General features: G+C 42.2%; 1 protein-coding gene across 4 annotated transcripts in view; it reads right to left on the reverse strand.

Annotated features, from left to right (window-relative positions):
- Positions 1 to 21,004, reverse strand: part of samd4a (sterile alpha motif domain containing 4A) — a 161,204-nt gene that overhangs the window by 65,836 nt on the left and 74,364 nt on the right. For 2 of the 4 annotated variants that reach the window (XM_061887305.1, XM_061887304.1), the window contains exon 4: positions 10,471 to 10,752. The exons of the other annotated variants lie outside the window; for them this stretch is intronic. In XM_061887305.1, the coding sequence (XP_061743289.1) occupies positions 10,471 to 10,752 (282 nt within the window). The remainder of the gene's footprint in view (positions 1 to 10,470; positions 10,753 to 21,004) is intronic. 4 annotated transcript variants of the gene reach the window in all.

Consider the following 21,004-nt stretch of genomic DNA (forward strand, 5'->3'; position numbering starts at 1 on the left):
TAATGTGTTTCTGAGTGAGGGCGTAACAGGTAACAAGGCCCTAAATCAGGACTATTCCTACTGCTATTCAGGGCTATTAATCAGGGGACGGCGTGGCGCAGTCGGAGAGTTGCCGTGTGCAACCCGAGGGTCCCTGGTTCAAATCCCACCTAGTACCAACCTCGTCATGTCCGTTGTGTCCTGAGCAAGACACTTCACCCTTGCTCCTGATGGGTGCTGGTTGGCGCCTTGCATGGCAGCTCCCTCCATCAGTGTGTGAATGTGTGTGTGAATGGGTAAATGTGGAAGTAGTGTCAAAGCGCTTTGAGTACCATGAAGGTAGAAAAGCGCTATACAAGTACAACCCATTTATTTATTTATTTATTCAACTATCCATCCATCCATCCATCATCTTCCGCTTATCCGAGGTCGGGTCGCGGGGGCAGCAGCCTAAGCAGGGAAGCCCAGACTTCCCTATCTCCAGCCACTTCGTCTAGCTCTTCCCGGGGGATCCCGAGGCGTTCCCAGGCCAGCCGGGAGACATAGTCTTTCCAACGTGTCCTGGGTCTTCCCCGTGGCCTCCTACCAGCTGGACGTGCCCTAAACACATCCCTAGGGAGGCGTTCGGGTGGCATCCTGACCAGATGCCCGAACCACCTCATCTGGCTCCTCTCGATGTGGAGGAGCAGCGGCTTTACGTTGAGCTCCTCCCGGATGGCAGAGCTTCTCACCCTATCTCTAAGGGAGAGCCCCGCCACCCGGCGGAGGAAACTCATTTCGGCCGCTTGTACCCGTGATCTTATCCTTTCGGTCATGACCCAAAGCTCATGACCATAGGTGAGGATGGGAACGTAGATCGACCGGTAAATTGAGAGCTTTGCCTTCCGGCTCAGCTCCTTCTTCACCACAACGGATCGATACAACGTCCGCATTACTGAAGACGCCGCACCGATCCGCCTGTCGATCTCACGATCCACTCTTCCCCCACTCGTGAACAAGACTCCTAGGTACTTGAACTCCTCCACTTGGGGCAGGGTCTCCTCCCCAACCCGGAGATGGCACTCCACCCTTTTCCGGGCGAGAACCATGGACTCGGACTTGGAGGTGCTGATTCTCATTCCGGTCGCTTCACACTCGGCTGCGAACCGATCCAGTGAGAGCTGAAGATCCCGGCCAGATGAAGCCATCAGGACTACATCATCTGCAAAAAGCAGAGACCTAATCCCGTGGCCACCAAACCGGAACCCCTCAACGCCTTGACTGCGCCTAGAAATTCTGTCCATAAAAGTTATGAACAGAATCGGTGACAAAGGACAGCCTTGGCGGAGTCCAACCTTCACTGGAAACGTGTCCGACTTACTGCCAGCAATGCGGACCAAGCTCTGACACTGATCATACAGGGAGCGGACTGCCACAATAAGACATTCCGATACCCCATACTCTCTGAGCACTCCCCACAGGACTTCCCGAGGGACACGGTCGAATGCCTTCTCCAAGTCCACAAAGCACATGTAGACTGGTTGGGCAAACTCCCATGCACCCTCAAGAACCCTGCCGAGAGTATAGAGCTGGTCCACAGTTCCACGACCAGGACGAAAACCACACTGTTCCTCCTGAATCCGAGGTTCGACTATCCGGCGAAGCCTCCTCTCCAGTACACCTGAATAAACCTTACCGGGAAGGCTGAGGAGTGTGATCCCACGATAGTTGGAACACACCCTCCGGTCCCCCTTCTTAAAGAGAGGAACCACCACCCCGGTCTGCCAATCCAGAGGTACCGCCCCCGATGTCCACGCGATGCTGCAGAGTCTTGTCAACCAAGACAGCCCCACAGCATCCAGAGCCTTAAGGAACTCCGGGCGGATCTCATCCACCCCCGGGGCCTTGCCGCCGAGGAGCTTTTTAACTACCTCAGCGACCTCAGCCCCAGAAATAGGAGAGTCCACTACAGATTCCCCAGGCACCGCTTCCTCAAAGAAAGACGTGTTGGTGGGATTGAGGAGGTCTTCGAAGTATTCCCTCCACCGATCCACAACATCCGCAGTCGAAGTCAGCAGAACACCATCCGCACCATACACGGTGTTGATAGTGCACTGCTTCCCCTTCCTGAGGCGCCGTATGGTGGTCCAGAATCGCTTCGAAGCCGTCCGGAAGTCGTTTTCCATGGCTTCCCCGAACTCTTCCCATGTCCGAGTTTTTGCCTCCGCGACCGCTAAAGCTGCACACCGCTTGGCCCGTCGGTACCCGTCCACTGCCTCCGGAGTCCTATGAGCCAAAAGAACCCGATAGGACTCCTTCTTCAGCTTGACGGCATCCCTCACTGCTGGTGTCCACCAACGGGTTCTGGGATTACCGCCACGACAGGCACCAACAACCTTGCGGCCACAGCTCCAATCAGCCGCCTCGACAATAGAGGTTCGGAACATGGTCCACTCGGACTCAATGTCCCGCACCTCCCTCGTGACATGTTCAAAGTTCTCCCGGAGGTGTGAATTGAAACTCTCTCTGACAGGAGACTCTGCCAGACGTTCCCAGCAGACCCTCACAATGCGCTTGGGCCTGCCAGGTCTGTCCGGCATCCTCCCCCACCATCGCAGCCAACTCACCACCAGGTGGTGATCGGTAGAAAGCTTCGCCCCTCTCTTCACCCGAGTGTCCAAAACATGAGGCCGCAAATCCGATGACACAACTACAAAGTCGATCATGGAACTGCGGCCTAGGGTGTCCTGGTGCCAAGTGCACATATGGACACCCTTATGTTTGAACATGGTGTTTGTTATCGACAAACTGTGACGAGCACAAAAGTCCAATAACAAAACACCACTCGGGTTTAGATCCGGGCGACCATTCTTCCCAATCACGCCTCTCCAGGTTTCACTGTCGTTGCCAACATGAGCGTTGAAGTCTCCCAGTAGGACAAGGGAATCACCCGGAGGAGCACTTTCCAGTACTCCCTCGAGTGTACCCAAAAAGGGTGGGTATTCTGAACTGCTGTTTGGTGCGTAAGCACAAACAACAGTCAGGACCCGTCCCCCCACCCGAAGGCGAAGGGAAGCTACCCTCTCGTCCACTGGGTTGAACTCAAACGTACAGGCTTTGAGCCGGGGGGCAACCAGAATTGCCACCCCAGCCCGTCGCCTCTCACTGCCGGCAACGCCAGAGTGGAAGAGGGTCCAGTCCCTCTCGAGAGAACTGGTTCCAGAGCCCTTGCTGTGCGTCGAGGTGAGTCCGACTATATCCAGCCGGAACTTCTCTACCTCGCGCACTAGCTCAGGCTCCTTCCCCCCCAGTGAGGTGACGTTCCACGTCCCAAGAGCTAGCTTCTGTAGCCGAGGATCGGACCGCCAAGTGCCCTGCCTTCGGCTGCCGCCCAGCTCACAATGCACCCGACCTCTATGGCCCCTCCTATGAGTGGTGAGCCCATTGGAGGGATGACCCACGTTGCCTCTTCGGGCTGTGCCCGGCCGGGCCCCATGGGAACAGGCCCGACCACCAGGCGCTCGCCATCGTGCCCCAACTCCGGGCCTGGCTCCAGAGCGGGGCCCCGGTGACCCACGTCCGGGCGAGGGAAATCTGGGTTCATTTCGTTGTAATTCCATAGAAGTCTTTGAGCTGCTCTTTGTCTGATCACTCACCTAGGACCTGTTTGTCTTGGGAGACCCTACCAGGGGGCATGAAAACCCCCAGACAACATAGCTCCTAGGATCATTGGGACACGCAAACTCCTCTACCACGGTAAGGTAGCAGCTCAGAGAGGAGAATTATTCAACTACATAATGAAAAATGCTGCAGTTTTAAGAGCCCAAGGCCTCAGGGACCGAAAATCAAAATGTGGATGTTTCTTTAGAAAGTGCCTCCGCAGGTTGAATTCCTTTGAGACTATGGTTACTGTTTTACAAAGTAAACATCAGCTTTCACACTGCACTAGGGCTGGGCGATATGGCCTTTTATTAATATGTTGATATTTTTAGGCCATGTCACGATACATGATATATATCTCCATATTTTGCCTTAGCCTTGAATGAACACTTGATGCATATAATCACAGCAGTATGATGATTCTATGTGTCTACAATAAAACATTCTTGTTCATACTGCATTAATACAGTATATGCTCATTTTAAACTTTCATGCAGAGAAGGAAATCACAACTAAGTAAATTGACCAAAACTATATTTATTAAACAGTTATTAAGCAGTGGCACAAACATTCATGTCATTTCAAAATAGAAAGTACAAGATTGTCAGAGACATTTTAAAACAAGTTATTAGTACACTAAAGTAAAGTGTACTTTTTGTACAGAACGCCACTACAATAGTTAATAAAAAATAAAGTGCACTTTTGTGCATGATGTCACACAAAATATTTCAATAACTGTCAAATAAAAATGAGCTGCATAATAGGTTCCTGCGGACGTTATCTCCTTCTGTTGTTGACTTTTTTTTTTTTCATACGGTGTTGATCTGGAAATGGTTGCTTCGCCATTTTGTGGGTGTGGAACCGGCCGAAGATGTTGACATGCAATTTCCAAGCACTCTTCATTCTCTAGCGGGGGACTTTTCAAATGATGCTACATTAGCAGTGCTGCTTCTTTTTGTAGCAACGCTTTTGCCGCATAAATGTTGAACATATTCCCCCTTGAAGCCAAACCACCGCCGGACGATGGACCCCGTGCTGTGTTTCTTTGTAATTATTTCTTCCTCCATTTGTTACCAGATTTGCACCTTCTTTCTCTCGTATAACCACCCGCACCTCACCGTTAGCATCACAGCTAACGTTATAATGTCACTACCTGTCTGGTCAGGGAGGGCGTGTGATGTTGCACGTATGTGACATATGAAAGAAGGTGCACTTGTTTAAGTCTCTGTGAGAAGGAGAGACAACAAAGAGTGAGAAGAGCCTGTAGTGTAATGCCCGCAGCTAAAAGCAACTGTGTGAGAACATATACTCGAATATGACGATATAGTCATTTTCTATATCGCACAGGGACAAACCCGCGATATATTGAGTAAATCGATATATCGCCCAGCCCTACACTGCACTGTCAATAAATTCATTATTCTGCCCTCGCTACTTGTTTCCAGTGTGCAGCTAGATAATTAGCTAACAGCATGAAGAAAGCTGATTTTTGTTGACATAGTTCCTTCAGGAAAATTAAACGATAGATGTTCTTAATTTTTCTAATTCAGTTTCATTTATTTCTGTCTTTCTTTATCTAGGTTTTTAAGACTGAACATATTAACATTACAAAAGTATAAAGACCATTGTTTATACTACATAAATAAAATAGAAGGTTTAGTGTTAATACACACGGCAAACATTGCACACTTTTGGTTTAACACAACTTAACCTAAGACTTAGCTTTATCACCCTTCACTCGTCAAATTCAGCACTTAATGTATTTAACCAGTTTTGATAGTCAGAGTTACTCAACCAAATATAAACACGACCACAAATACCAAGTATATCACAAAGTCAGCAAATTCAATTTATTCATACTTTGTTGTCCAGTCGCTGTTAAAAGTCAAATTTTCTCAATTTAGTTCCATTTTTTTCAAGGTCGATAATGCCATCTTATTTTCCTCCTTCACTGCTGCTTCATTATGACACATGCTTTGTTGTTGCCCACTGCCTGGGGAATTGGGGGTAGTACAGCATACATGAGCAACCCTGTTTTGAATGGTTTCATCAAGCCTATTTGGGTGTTGTTCAGCGGGCTAAATTAAAAGCTTTGGCGGGCCGGATGTGGCCCACGGGCCGCCAGTTGACGAGGCCTGCTCTGAGTCTATTTGTGGTGGACGGAGGGCTGGGCGATATATCGATATACGATATATATCGCGGGTTTGTCTCTGTGCGATATAGAAAATGACTATATCGTAATATTCCAGTGGACGTTTTCACGCAGCTGCAGGCATTAGACTCCTCGCTTTTTCTTGTGTCTCCTCACGGACAAGCAGGCGCACATTCTTACATACGTCCCTTTCTGTCCTGTCATACGTATACGCCCTCGCCCAGCGGAGAGGTAGCGGCGTGGCTAACGTTAGCTGAGATGCTAGCGGGTTGTTGCGAGAGAAAGAAGGTGCGAATCTTGTAACAAATGAAAGAAAAATTAATTCCCAAGAAAAACAGCACGGGGCCCATCGTCTGGCGGTGATTCGGCTTCAAGCGGGAATATGTCGAACAGACAACTTTAATTTGTCAAGTGTGGGGCACAGGCGTTGCTACCAAAATTAGCATTACTGCTAATATGTAGCATTTGAAAAGTCACCCGCTAACAACTTTCATAAATACAGTTTTAGTAAATTGACTTAGTTGTGAAATCCCTCTCTGCATGAAAGTTTAAAAGTAGCATTTATTAGTGCAGTATGAACAAGAATGTTTTAATGTAGACACATAGAATCGCCATACTGCTGTGATTATATGTATCCAGTGTTCATTCAAGGCTAAGGCAAAATATCATAACATATACCGTATATCGCAATATGGAATAAAAATATTGCAATATTAATAAAAGCCAATATCTCCCAGCCCTAGGTGGATGACATATATATGTGTCGAATAAAATGACAATCCATGTCTTGAGAATTGGTGCTATGTAAATGTACTATGTACTATATATAAACAAATATCATCTGTGGTTTTAGTTAAAAAATATATATCGTATTTTCTGTACTATAAGCTGCATGGTGTATATAAACCGCACCCACTAAATCTTAGAATAAAAAACCTTTTTTCCATATTCATATTTTAGCCGCACCGGACTATAAGTCGCAGAAATATACAGGCACTTTGTGAAATTAGATTTTACTCAGAAAGATTTTGTAAGTGTTTATTTACATACATAAATTGTCTCCAAACGGTGCTTATAATACGGCGGTAAAATGGCTGATCAAAACAGAAAAGTCTTTGATGTCTTTCTTCATCTTTTATGAGATGAATAAGATTTTCTCTTTAATAAGGTTCAATATGTTTATCAGGATTCTTCTTCCTTGTACTTTGGAAACACTTGAAGTATAAACAGTTTCTTAAAGTGGATTATATTAGTATAGTGTTTGATTTCTTTACTTAATTCTATAAAACCCAAAACCAGTGAAGTTGGCACGTTGTGTAAATCATAAATAAAAACAGAATACAATGATTTGCAAAACCATTTCAACATATATTCAATTGAATAGACTGCAAAGACAAGATGCTTAACATTTGAACTGGTAAACATTTGTTATTTTTTTGCAAATATTAGCTCATTTGGAATTTGGTGCCTGCAACATGTTTCAAAAAAGCAAGTGGCAAAAAAGACTGAGAAAGTTAAGGAATGCTCCTTATGTTAGGAACTTGCACGGCTGCCGTATTTGTGACCTCAACATGCAGGAACCAGGGGAACGGAGAGCAGGTAAGATGAGCAGGTAAGATGAGTTTAATTTACTCAAAGCAGGGAAGGAAGCAGTCTTGCATGTAACTGTACCAAACATAAAGCAATCCTCGAGCACTGAGGAGCCCGCGAGACAGGCATAAATAGCAACATCCTGATTAGCAGCAGGTGTGGACCGGGTGCCAAACCACAGCAGGTGAGGGGAAAAAACACAGTGCTCATCGGGACAAGCGGGAAATGGAACAAAATAAGAGCACTGATAGGAAGTATATACAAAACAAGAAAGCACGAACAGAAATGAAGTGACAGATCGTTACACATCAAACACTCATTTGGAACATCCCACAGGTTAACAGGCTAATTGGAAAAAGGTGGGTGCCGTGATTGGGTATAAAAGCAGTTTCCATGAAATGCTCAGTCATTCACAAACAAGGATGGGGCGAGTGTCACTACTTCTGTTAACAAATGCCTGAGCAAATTATTTAAGAACAACATTTCTCAACCAGATGTTGCAAATAATTTAGTGATTTTACCATCTATGGTCCGTAATATCATCAAAATGTTCAGAGAATCTGGAGAAATCACTGCACGTAGGCAGCAAAACTAAAAACCAACATTGAATGACTGTGGTTCAATCCCTCAGGCGGTGCTGCATCAAAAAACAACGTCAGTGTTTAAAGGGTATCGCCACATGGGCTCAGGAAAACTTCAGAAAACCACTGTCAATAACTGCAGTTTGTCGCTACATCTGTAAGTGCATGTTAAAATTCTAATATGCAAAGCAAAAGCCATTTATCAACAACACCCAGAAACGGCGCCGGCTTCGCTGGGCCCCAGTTCCTCTATGATGGACTGATGCAAAGTGTAAAAGTGTTCTGTGATCTGACGAGTCTCGAAACAGTCAATGTTGTGTTGTCCGGGACAAAGAGGAAAAGAACCATCCGGTTTGTTATTGGCACAAAGTTCAAAAGCCAGCATCTGTGATGGTATAGGGGTGTATTAGTGCCCAAGGCATGGGTAACTTACACATCTCTGAAGGCACCATCAATGCTGAAAGGTACATACAGGTTTTGGAGCAACATATGATGCCATCCAAGCAACGTTATCATGGACGCCCCTGCTTATTTCAGCAAGACAATGCCAAGCCACGTGTTACAACAGTGTGGCTTCATGGTAAAAGAGTGCACGTACTAGACTGGCCTGCCTGTAGTCCAGACCTGTCCCCCATCGAAGATATGTGGCGCAATATGACGCCTAAAATACCACAACGGAGACCCCGGACTGTTGAACAACTTAAGCTGTACATCAAGCAAAAATGGGAAATATTTTGACCTGAAAAGCTTAAAAAATTGGTCAGTTTCCTAATGATTACTGAGTGTTGTTAAAAGGAAAGGCCATGTAACAGTGGAAAAAATGCCTCTGTGCTAACTTTTTTGCAATATGTTGCTGCCGTAAATTAATGATTTGCAAAAAAAAAATCAAGTTTTTCAGTTTGAACATTAAATATCTTGTCTTTGCAGTCTTCAATTGAATATAAGTTCAAAAGGATTTGCAAATTATTGTATTCTGTTTTTATTTAATTACACAATGTGCCAACTTCACTGGTTTTGGGTTTTGTATTATTTAGTCTTTAGAGAAGAAAAATCCATAATTTGTATACGTCGCCAGGTGCAAAGTTTAGGTAAACAGTAGCAGCTCATTGTGCGGAAAATACGGTAGATACAGGATGAAATATAATGAAAACATTCACACTGTTTTAAATCATTGTAATTATTTCTCCACTGCAGGACTTATATAAGCTTATTATGTTGTACTCTGCAAGCATGCCATTAAAATCTAGTCTTCATTCTTTTGTGAAAAAAAAAAAGAAAAATACACAAGCATTACCCTAGCTCAGCGGTTGGCAACCTTTACCACTCAAAGAGCCATTTTGACCCGTTTCACAAGATAAAGAAGACAATGGGAGCCACAAAACTCTTTTGAAATTTAAAATGAAATAACACAGTATAAAGACTTTTTTTTTGCTTTGTGCTTAGACACAAAGCTTTGATCTTAGACACCCGGCCCTCGACTTTTACATGAATTCCGCTTGACAGCATTACACTTGTCAACCCTCCTAAATTTTCCGGGAGGTTCCCGAATTCTTAAAGCAACCATTTTCGCGTATATCTGCTGATACTCACTCAGATAACAATAATAAGGGCGTGCTATGAAGTCACTGCATTTGACGCCTTTTGCAACATGTACAAACAGTTTGCCAGCACAGTGACATGTTGTATGTGGCTTCCATGGATGGACGTACACGACTGCAAGGTATAGTTCAACAGCCATACAAGTTACACTTATGTTGTGATATAAACAACTTTAACACTCTTACTAATATGCGCCACACTGTGAACCCACACCAAACAAGAATGACAAACACATTTCGGGAGAACATCCTCACAGTAACACAACATAAATGCAACACAACAAATACCCATAATCCTTTGCATCCATGACTCTCCTGACTATATTATACACCCCGCTAGCACCAAAACCCCCCCCTCCGTGTGTCGGTTGAGGTGGGCGGGGTTGGGGGCACAGGGGTGTATAATATAATCAGGAATAGTCATGGATGCAAAGGATTCTGGGTATTTGTTATGTTGCGTTTATGTTGTGTTACTGTGAGGATGTTCTCCCAAAATGTGTTTGTCATTCTTGTTTGGTGTGGGCTCACAGTGTGGCGCATATTAGTAAGAGTGTTAAAGTTGTTTATATCACAACCTTCAGTGTAACTTGTATGTCTTTTGACCAAGTATGCCTTGCAATCTCGTACGTGTGACAATAGAAGCAGCGAAATGCATGCGTCCGGCCGGCACGCAGATAGCATGGTGTAAATGCGGGCGCGATGGGCGTGCCATCACGGCACGCCCTCAATATTGTAGTCCGAGTGAAAATCGGAGAATGTTAGCCCCGAGTGATGTCCGGGCGAGGCACCAAAATCCGGCGATTATGCAGCTGAGCCACAACAGAGTGGGCAAAGAGCCACATGCGTCTCCGGAGCCGCGGGTTGCCGACCCCTACCCTAGATACACCTTACATACATAAAGACAGAGAAAAATAACACCCTTGCTACTCACCCCTCATGCCGCTGCCCTCTTCATGAAAGGAACTGCGATGCAGACTTGAACCCCCTCCTAAATTGGTCTCTTCCAGATGTTCACTTCCTCCGCTGCCTGAGGAAGCGATACTGCTTTGAGGGGACAGGGGTGCGTGATCGGGGGCTGGGCCTCTGCTACTACGTAGATCTTCCTGGGACAACCAGACAGGACCCATTGGATGGTTGCTTTGGCCACTTATTGGAGGCGTGAGCGACACAGAGCGCTTCAGAGGACTGTGCTGCTGATTGCCACTTGTTAGGACTGTGAATCACAATACAAAGCAAGTGTAAATCAAGCAGCCAAAATAATTACATAAAATACGTATTCAGGCAGTGACATGTTTTGTAGGGATTGGCCTTCATACGTCTTCCAAAAAGATTAAATTAAAACTATCACAATGTGATTGAAGTGTGGAAGTGTTATTTTATTTTAAGGTATTTCACACAAATATGGCATTAGAGATGGGAGTCGAGAACAAAAACCGGTTTTGAAATTAAAATTTTGGAATCGTTTGCCAATTTTTCTAATGATTCCTTAACAATTCTTGCTTTGACGTCATTACACAATGTGCATAGTGACATCAAACAGAAACATGGCGCCCAGGTGGAAGAAATACTCCTAAGGTTGGCTATACTTTACAAAAAAAAAATAGCAACAACGCTACTTGTAACACAAACCCCGTTTCCATATGAGTTGGGAAATTGTGTTAGATGTAAATATAAACAGAATACAATGATTTGCAAATCCTTTTCAACCCATATTCAATTGAATGCACTACAAAGACAATATATTTGTTGTTCAAACTCAAACTTTATTTATTTATTTTTTTAAAAAAAATAAGTAACTTAAAATTTCATGGCTGCAACACGTGCCAAAGTAGTTGGGAAAGGGCATGTTCACCACTGTGTTACATCACCTTTTCTTTTAACAACACTCAATAAATGTTTGGGAACTGAGGAAAATAATTGTTGAAGCTTTGAAAGTGGATTTCTTTCCCATTCTTGCTTAATGTAGAGCTTCAGTCGTTCAACATGAAAAAGACGGCGCTTAGATGGCAGCATATGTTGTTCCAAAACCTGTATGTACCTTTCAGCATTAATGGTGCCTTCACAGATGTGTAAGTTACCCATGCCTTGGGCACTAATGCACCCCCATACCATCACAGATGCTGGCTTTTGAAGTTTGCGTCGATAACAGTCTGGATGGTTCGCTTGTCGATGTCGAATATTTCCAAAAACAATTTGAAATGTGGACTCGTCAGACCACAGAATACTTTTCCACTTTGCATCAGTCCATCCTAAATGATCTCGGGCCCAGAGAAGCCGGCGGCGTTTCTGGATGTTGTTGATAAATGGATTTCGCTTTGCATAACAGAGCTTTAACTTGCACTTACAGATGTAGCGACGAACTATATTTAGTAACAGTGGTTTTCTGACGTGTTCCTGAGCCCATGTGGTGATATCCTTTGGAGATTGATGTCGGTTTTTGATACAGTGCCGTCTGATGGATCAAAGGTCACGGTCATTCAATGTTGGTTTCCGGCCATGCCACTTAGGTGGAGTGATTTCTCCAGATTGTCTGAACCTTTTGATGATATTATGGACCGTAGATGTTGACATCCCTAAATTTCTCGCAATTGCACTTTGAGAAACGTTGTTCTTACACTGTTTGACTATTTGCTCATGTTGTTGTGGACAAAGAGGTGTACCTCGCCCCATCCTTTCTTTTGAAAGAATGAGCATTTTTTGGGAAGCTGTTTTTATACCCAATCATGGCACCCACCAGTTCCCAATTAGCCTGCACACCAGCCGGATGCTCCAAATAAGTGTTTGATGAGCATTACTCAACTTTATCAGTATTTATTGCCACCTTTCCCAACTTCTTTGTCACGTGTTGCTGGCATAAAATTCTACAGTTAATGATTATTTGCAAACAAAAACATGTTTATCAGTTTGAACATCAAATATGTTGTCTTTGTAGCATATTCAACTGAATATGGGTTGAAAATCATTTGAAAATCATTGTATTCCATTTATATTTACATCTAACACAATTTCCCAACTCATATGGAAACGAGGTTTGTAATTGTATGGTTGCTATTTCATCAAGAGGAGGACATACAAGCAATTAGCTGATACATTTGAACACACAGCATGCAATAAGTATAAATGAATGTCGTTTTTGAACTGTGCCGATCTCATCCCAGCAGCAGTCATCTAGAATTAATACAACCACCTATAATGTTAGCGCCATTATTTGTTCAATTGAAATGAATGTTTTCACATTTAGAAGAGCATGACGAGAGACAGATTCTGACTGGTTTCAACGCGGGCAGTATTAGCTCCATATCACTTCTGCTGTACTTCTCTCCTTTCACCACGGCAGGGAAGAGTAGTCAGGCCAGGATAGACTAATGTTACCGCGCAGTGACTAATTTTGTGGTCAATCATTTGCCACAGTGTGCCTGATTTTCAGTAGGTAAATGCTCAATTGTAATCAGAAAAAAAGTTCCATGTCTTCCTCTAACTATATTTTCACTCAGTCATTATATTATACAGGGGGAACTCAAAAAATAATAATATTGTGTAAAAGTCCATCATGCCAGCAATTCAACTTCAAATGTGAAAATAATATGTAATATAAACTCCTGCAAGTGAGAAATGCAAAGCCATTATCATAATAATCATCCCGGCTTACAGTTTTTTGAAAACCCCACATTTTCTCAGATTTTATATTGTATTGTACCATATGTCCCAGCAAGAAATCTGCGTTCAAAGAACTCCGCCTTATTAGTGATTCCCAGAGCCCAAAAAATGTCTACGGGCTATAGAGTGTTTTCTATTCAGGCTCCAGTACTATGGAATGTCCTCCCGGTAACAGTTAAAGATGCTACCTCAGTAGAAGCATATAAGTCCCATCTTAAAATTCATTCGTATACTCTAGCCTTTATATAGACCCCCTTTTTAGACCAGTGGATCTGCCGTTTCTTTTCTTTTCTCCTCTGCCCCAAAGGAGAGAGGGGGCAGAGGTCCCGTGGCCATGGATGAAGTTCTGGCTGTCCAAACTTGGGACCCGGAGTGGACCGCTCGCCTGTGCATCAGTTTGGGACATCTCTCCGTTGCTGACCCGTCTCCGCTTGGGATGGTCTCATGCTAGCCCCACCATGGACTGGACTCTCACTATTATGTTAGATCCACTATGGACTGGACTTTCACAATATTATGTTAGACCCACTCGACGTCCATTGCATCCGGTCTCCCCTAGAAGTGGGGGGGTCACCCACATATGCGGTCCTCTCCAAGGTTTCTCATGGTCATTCACATTGACATCTCACTGGGTTGTCAGTTTCACATTGCCCTTATGTGGGCTCTGAACCAAAGATGTCGTTGTGGCTTGTGCAGCCCTTTGAGACACTTGTGATTTAGGGCTATATAAATAAACTGTGATTGATTTTCAATTCTAGGTTTTCAAAATCTGTAAGCCATAATCATCAAAATGATTTAAGAAGAAGGCTGGAAACATCTTGAGTGGTATACATCATATTTGTTTGACCCTGTATTCCAAACAAATCTTTGCACCAGTATATTTTCCAGAGAGATAGCAAATATTCTTAAAGTTTAAAAAATATTACTAATATTTGCAATATCGCGAAATGATCAAGTATGACACAGAATGGGCCTGCTATCCCCGTTTAAATAAGAAAATCTCATTTCAGTAGGTTTTTAAGACCTCACTGTTGTCTTTGTAAGGTCATATTGCCTCTAAGATATACAAAATTGATGCTAATACACCTCTTTTTTGCTTTTTTTTTTTTTTTCAAACAAGAATCGATAAAAGAATCAACAAAGAACCGAATCTTTAAGCAGAATCAAAAGTGTAATCAGAACCGGAAAAATCGTATCAATTCCCATCCCTATATGGCATTCACCATTTTCTAACTACTATTACGCATCTCCAATTTCAAGGTTCAGTAGTTGTAGGTTTAGATCAGGGGATGTTGTTGCGGTTTGTGAAGCCCTTTTAGGCAATTGTGGACCTTGCAAATAAACAGCGATCGATCGATTGATATATGCTACTCAGAAAAGATAGGGATCTTTCGCCTTTAAATGAAACATCAGGATGAATTTAAAATGCATTATAAACTAAAAGTTTGTATACACATGTTCATCTGTTCAATGTTTTAGTACTTTTTGCACAACTTGATGTTCTCTAAAAAGGAGCTTAATGGCAAAATTCCTGAAGGGATATTATCCATAAGGCTGAGTATTATGGCCAATTTCCTGAACCATCTTGATATGGAGTCAGCAAGTTCTAAATGACTGGTTTTCAAACTTTTTTTTTTTTTTTTTTTTTTTTTTTTTACCAAGTACCACCTCAGAAAAACACGTGGCTCTCCAAGTACCGCCATAATGGCCAAAATATAAATATAGTAGCGTCATAGGCGTAAGTATTCATTAAATACAAGGTAGAGGTTTTAATTGGATAGCAAGTACAGTAAATTTAATACGTTTTGCCCCTGTAACATTAGACACTGTTTGAACAGTAACACTATGTTTGAGTATTTAAAACGTGAATCACTTAAAAAAGTGATTATTTAGCGTACCACTAAATGGGGCCTACGTATCACTAGTGGTACCCATACCACAGTTTGAGAATCCCTGTTGTAAATCAATTACTCACGATTTGGTTTGATGAATTTTGCACACAAATAATCAAAATGCCTCAACACTGTCACAAATACAAATATACTTCATCTTTTTCTCTTCACCATAAGTAACATGTTTAAATTAGGAAGTTTAAACTTAATTTGTAAACCCTTGAAAAAAAGGAACTGAAATTTAAAGTGTATTTGTACTGCAACATTCCATCACCGCACATTGTTTTAAGGTATAGTTTCTTCAAGTGCAAAATAATATAACAATATCAGTAAACACGTAGGCTATTTTTAAAACCCTTATTTTGTGCAGTCAGACAGGCTCTAACGCACAGGGAATTTATTTTGAACGCTCTTGTTTTTTGGAGCCCATGACGACAGTGCTGTGTGTGAGGAGATGAAGATGTAAACAAAAGTATCTCCCTAGTTACGGCTGCAGTCCTTTCAGCGGTCATCTTACAAGACTCTCAGTTACAAATATAACTACAAAAGTACTTGGAGAGCACTGACCCCTGCCAAGTCCTATCTCCTGAAGAATCCTTAGACAACTGATTAAAATGCTTAATCTCTCCAGGTGGTCTTGCCATAACAATAATGGTTGACATCGTTTACACTCATACCACACCATGTGTATGATGAAAATGTGTATGTGAATACAATATTCATTGTTTCTACAAATCAGAACTATAATAGATAATGTAAATCATATGCAGTCTCTAAAACACAAATGAATGTTCTTCTTTCAAATTAATAAATCAAAATTGTGCAACCAATTATTGAGCATGACCATCTATAAATTCCATAGTGCAATATCCCTCCGGGTACTCCGGCTTCCTCCCACCTCCAAAGACATGCACCTGAGGATAGGTTGATTGGCAACACTAAATCGGCTCTAGTGTGTGAATGTGAGTGTGAATGTTGTCTGTCTATCTGTGTTGGCCCTGCGATGAGGGCGAATTGTCCAGGGTGTACCCTGCCTTATGCCTGATTGTAACTGTGATAGGCACCAGCGCCCCACGCGACCCCAAAGGGAATAAGCGGTACAAAATGGATGAATGGATAGATAGATAGAATAGAACAATAGAAAAGGTTCTGTCTTTGTTGTATTGTAAACGTAAGGTAATGTAAACAAAAAGAAACGTTACAGTCCTAATTGGGGTGTAATGACTAATCGATACAGTATATCGATTTCCGTATATTCTTTCGATTCAATTACATTGATCTGTGCTCAGCAAGTTTGCCTTTCAGAAGACAGGTATTGATCCAAGATTGTTTCAAACGGGAATTGATCTATTTTATCTATACTAGAAAAAAAAAAGCATTCGATTTAGGAAGCGCAGACTTTATATGACGTTTAGCACTTGTTTTTTTGTCCTTATTTTTTTGTCCTGTCCAGCTATTCAAGCAAATCATATTGTTGATGCAGACGACCATATTTGCTGTACAGATTTACTGTACAAAAGAGAAGTGAGAGATACTTCTATTGTTGTCTTATTTGTATTTGACTTTATCAAAGAGATTTTATAACAATGTTTGGTGCAGCCGGACCGGAGCAGTAAGGGAAAAAAAAGAGAAAAATATGAAGAAAGAAGGGGAAATTGCAGGGACAAGAGAGGGATGAGACAGGGCGACAACAACAACAACAATTACAACCAACAGAACAGCATCTGCAAATACGATATGTACAAATATCATAGGAAAAGTGATAGCAAGGAATGACAGTGAACATTATTGCATTACTAATAGAGCAATACAAATACCAACAGAAATAGCAGTATTAATAATGAATAATAACAATTACCTATATTATCAACAATACAATTGTTTCAAATGCAATATTACATATAATTATTGATAACTTGAATTACAAAAGAAAGCAGATAAATGGAGGGGAATAAAGAGAAGCAAACGTTATTAACCTTGTAGATTGTTATAGTAACATTACTTTAAGCTTTGTCAGTGTGCCGTGTGTTACCCAGTTTCCCATAGGGGAACAATGTTAATATATGTTTGAGGAAACGTGATTATATGCATGAGTGTATATAGGCATATGTGGTTGTGTATAATAGTATGTACCGTGTGTGTATGTATGTACTGATAGTGGAAAAGTACCAATGTGTGCACGTATGTGTGTATATATGAATGAATAATTGTGTATATGTGAGTATGTATGTTTATTTGTATGTACAATATACAAAAGTATTTATCTCCCAATGTGTGCAGGAGCCAGAGTACGGCCCCACACATCAAAAAAACCCAACACAAAACGCCAGGTGCAGTGCCCGGCATGGCCAGCGACAGGCCATAGAGAGACACGCCCAGCAGAGGACAAGGCACGAGAGAAACAGGGACAGCGAGCCCCCAAGCCAGCGAGAGACCACACCCCCAGGGGGCAGAAAGACAGGACAACCCGCCCGAGGGGCCCATAGACTCATACGGGAAGACCGCCCCGTCCCACCAGCAACCAGTCCCTCACAAGCCCAACCCCCCCTAGCAGGGCCCGCCCCATGACCCCCACCCAAGTAGGCCGCTGCAAGACCGCCCAGCACTTTTAATGATAAGATTGTTAAACGGTAAGTCAGTCTGCCCGTCTGTGGCACCATCGAAACAAATATGGTGGGGATCTATGGTGACTGAGGAAGGTCATAAAAAATGCAAACGCCACAAGACAATATAATGTATTGCAACAAAAACTTTCAGCAACACCGCATTGGCAAAAGCCACAACTAAGACAATAACACAACATAACAAAGCTGTAAAACTACTGTTGCAAAACGATCATACCATAATTTTTTAAAATTTTTAAAACACCTCATTTTGGTCTGTAGAACACGATGGTGGTCACGATGGTTGGTTGTTGTTCGATGCAAATTAAGCCCACCAGCAGTCTTGTTTACTACAGTAAATGTTTTTTGGCTTGTTTGCTAAGACCGTATGGAATATGTACACCAGTGATCGCCACCAACCATCCAATTTTTACTTCACTTTCAGCACAACACAACATCCCGGATGATACAGACACTCCTGACTGAGGAGACAAGGCGGACACAAAGTAAGGACACTGGGTCGAAAAATGTCTGGTATGAAATGATGGCTAAGATTAGACTTCTACCAAGTCATCATCTTTCCAATACTAAATCCTGGACGTATGCATGTGTATATTGACAGTAAAATTATTTTCTATTCTACGTCATGGTAATATTTTAACTGTGTTGCTGCTTCGAATTCTTGTAAACAATAGAGGTCCAACCCTGTTATACTGTTTTCAAGGGCTACATACCGTATTTTTCGGAGTATAAGTCGCTCCGGAGTATAAGTCGCACCTGCCGAAAATGCATGATAAAGAAGGAAAAAAACTTATATAAGTCGCACTGGAGTATAAGTCGCATTTTTGGGGGAAATTTATTTGATAAAACCCAACACCAAGAATAGACAATTGAAAGGCAATTTAAAATAAATAAATAAATAAATAAATAATAGTGAACAACAGGCTGAATAAGTGTACGTTATATGATGCATAAATAACCAACTGAGAAGGTGCCTGGTATGTTAACGCAACATTAGGGGTGTAACGGTACGTGTATTTGTATTGAACCGTTTCGGTACGGGGGTTTCGGTCCAGTTCGGAGGTGTATCGTACGAGTTTGTAAGCTAAAGTCTTAAGAAGCTGCTCTGCTTTCTGCCTCTGTCTGAGCACCCAAATTATAAAAAACACCTCTCAGTCACAACTACCGCTAGCATCACTATGAGCCCGTTGACCTTCTAGAAACTTAAACTGCAGCTCAGCTCGCTCGCAGTTCTGGCTTGAGGTGCAGGCTAATTAGCTTTTAGCGTAACGTTAGCTCATTTTGCGGTGTGTGTGTGTGTGTGTGTGTGTGTGTGTGTGTAAGTGTGTGTGTGTGTGTGTGTGTGTGTGTGTGTGTGTGTGTGTGTGTGTGTGTTAGGGGCAGGAAAGCCCTGTCTGTCTGTTATTTCACATGAACTAACATGAACTCCATGGATTAGTAATGTAGCAGCCTAGTTTTGAATGGCAGGGTCCCTGCTATCACATGTTGACAAAAATATAACATTTACATAATAAAAGTCAACTACAGGCTTCCCAAATGCTGTAATAAATTAAGCATGATGAGTTAACTTGAAACTGTTTAATGTTGAACTTTTTATACGTAGAAGAAAGGTTTTGTCATTCATTTAATCAAAGCAACAACTTGAGGGAGTTTAATGTTGATTAACGTGGGCAGAATTATTATAGTGTTCCCAATGTTAAAAGGATAAAGCCATTGTTTACAAATATGGTAAATAAATAACCAAAAAATGTATATTTTGTTGTTTTCTTACGGTACTGAAAATGAACCGAACCGTGACCTCTAAACCGAGGTACGTAGCGAACCGAAATTTTTCTGTACCGCGCGTAACATATTATGGTAAGAGTCATTAAAATAACTATAACATATTGAACATGCTATACGTTTACCAAACAATCCGTCACTCCTACTCGCTAAATCCCACAAAATCTTCTACATCTAGTCTCTTACATGTATTAGCTGAATAATATTATTTGATATTTTACGGTAAAGTCTTAATAATTTGACACATAAGTCGCTCCTGAGTATAAGTCGCACCCCAGGCCAAACTCTGAAAAAAACTGCAACTTATAGTCCAAAAAATACGGTAATCGTTCGCGAGGTTTGCAAAAGTTATAACAAATTATATTGATAAATGATCCGTTGCCAAACACAGTAGGCACTGATCCAAATAAAAGTATTTTTTAGGAAGATCATCCTTTATTTTGCCAGTGGACGGTGACGCTAGTGCGTAACTTTAAAAGGCTAAACTATAGGGGTGTAACGGTACACTAAAATTTCGGTTCGGTACGTAACTCGGTTTAGAGGTCCCGGTTCGCTTCGTTTTCGGTACAGTAAGAAAACAACAAAATATACATTTTTTGGTTATTTACCAAATTTGTAAACACTGGCTTTATCCTTTTAACATTAGGAACACTATAATAATTCTGTCCACGTTAATCCACATTAAACTGCCTCAAGTTGTTGCTTTGATTAAATAAAATGACAAAACCTTTCTTCTACATATAAAAAGTGCAACATTAAACAGTTTCAAGTCAACTCATCATGCTTAATTTATTACAGCATTTAGGAAGCCTGTAGTTGACTTTTATTATGTAAATGTTATATTTTTATCAACATGTGATAGCAGGGACCCTACCATTCAAAACAAGGCTGCTACATTACTAATGATTAATGTAACTATAGCTGAAAAAATAGTACAATAGCAATAGGAGAGACTATTCATCCCTGAACACCATGGAGATCAAGTGAAATAACAGACGGACAGGGCTTTGCTGCCCCTAACACACACACGCACGAACGCGCACACGGACACACACACCGCAAAATGAGCTAACGTTACGCTAAAAGCTAATTAGCCTTCACCTCAAGCCAGAACTGCGAGCGAGCTGAGCTGCAGTTTAAGTTTCTAGAAGGTCAACGGGCTCATAGTGATGCTAATGGTAGTTGTGACTGGGAGGTGTTTTTTATAATTTGGGGAGAGTACGCTGTCCGCTGCTCACCTGCTAGACACATATCTGCTCGACGCTGAAGCATTGACTACATGCGCTCTGAATATGCACTGCTGATTGGCTGTCACATCGCTCTGAATACGCTCTGCTGATTGGCTTTGTATGGAACCAATCAGATGGTTGTGTGGGTGGAACAATGCTGGGTGCTGACACAGAGGCAGAAAGCAGAGCAGCTTGTTAAGACTTCATCTTTGAAACTTGTTCGATACACCTCCGAACCGGACCAAAACCACCGTACCGAAACGGTTCAATACAAATACATG

This window comes from Nerophis ophidion, linkage group LG25 (genome assembly GCF_033978795.1).
Source record: "Nerophis ophidion isolate RoL-2023_Sa linkage group LG25, RoL_Noph_v1.0, whole genome shotgun sequence".
NCBI lineage: Eukaryota > Metazoa > Chordata > Actinopteri > Syngnathiformes > Syngnathidae > Nerophis > Nerophis ophidion.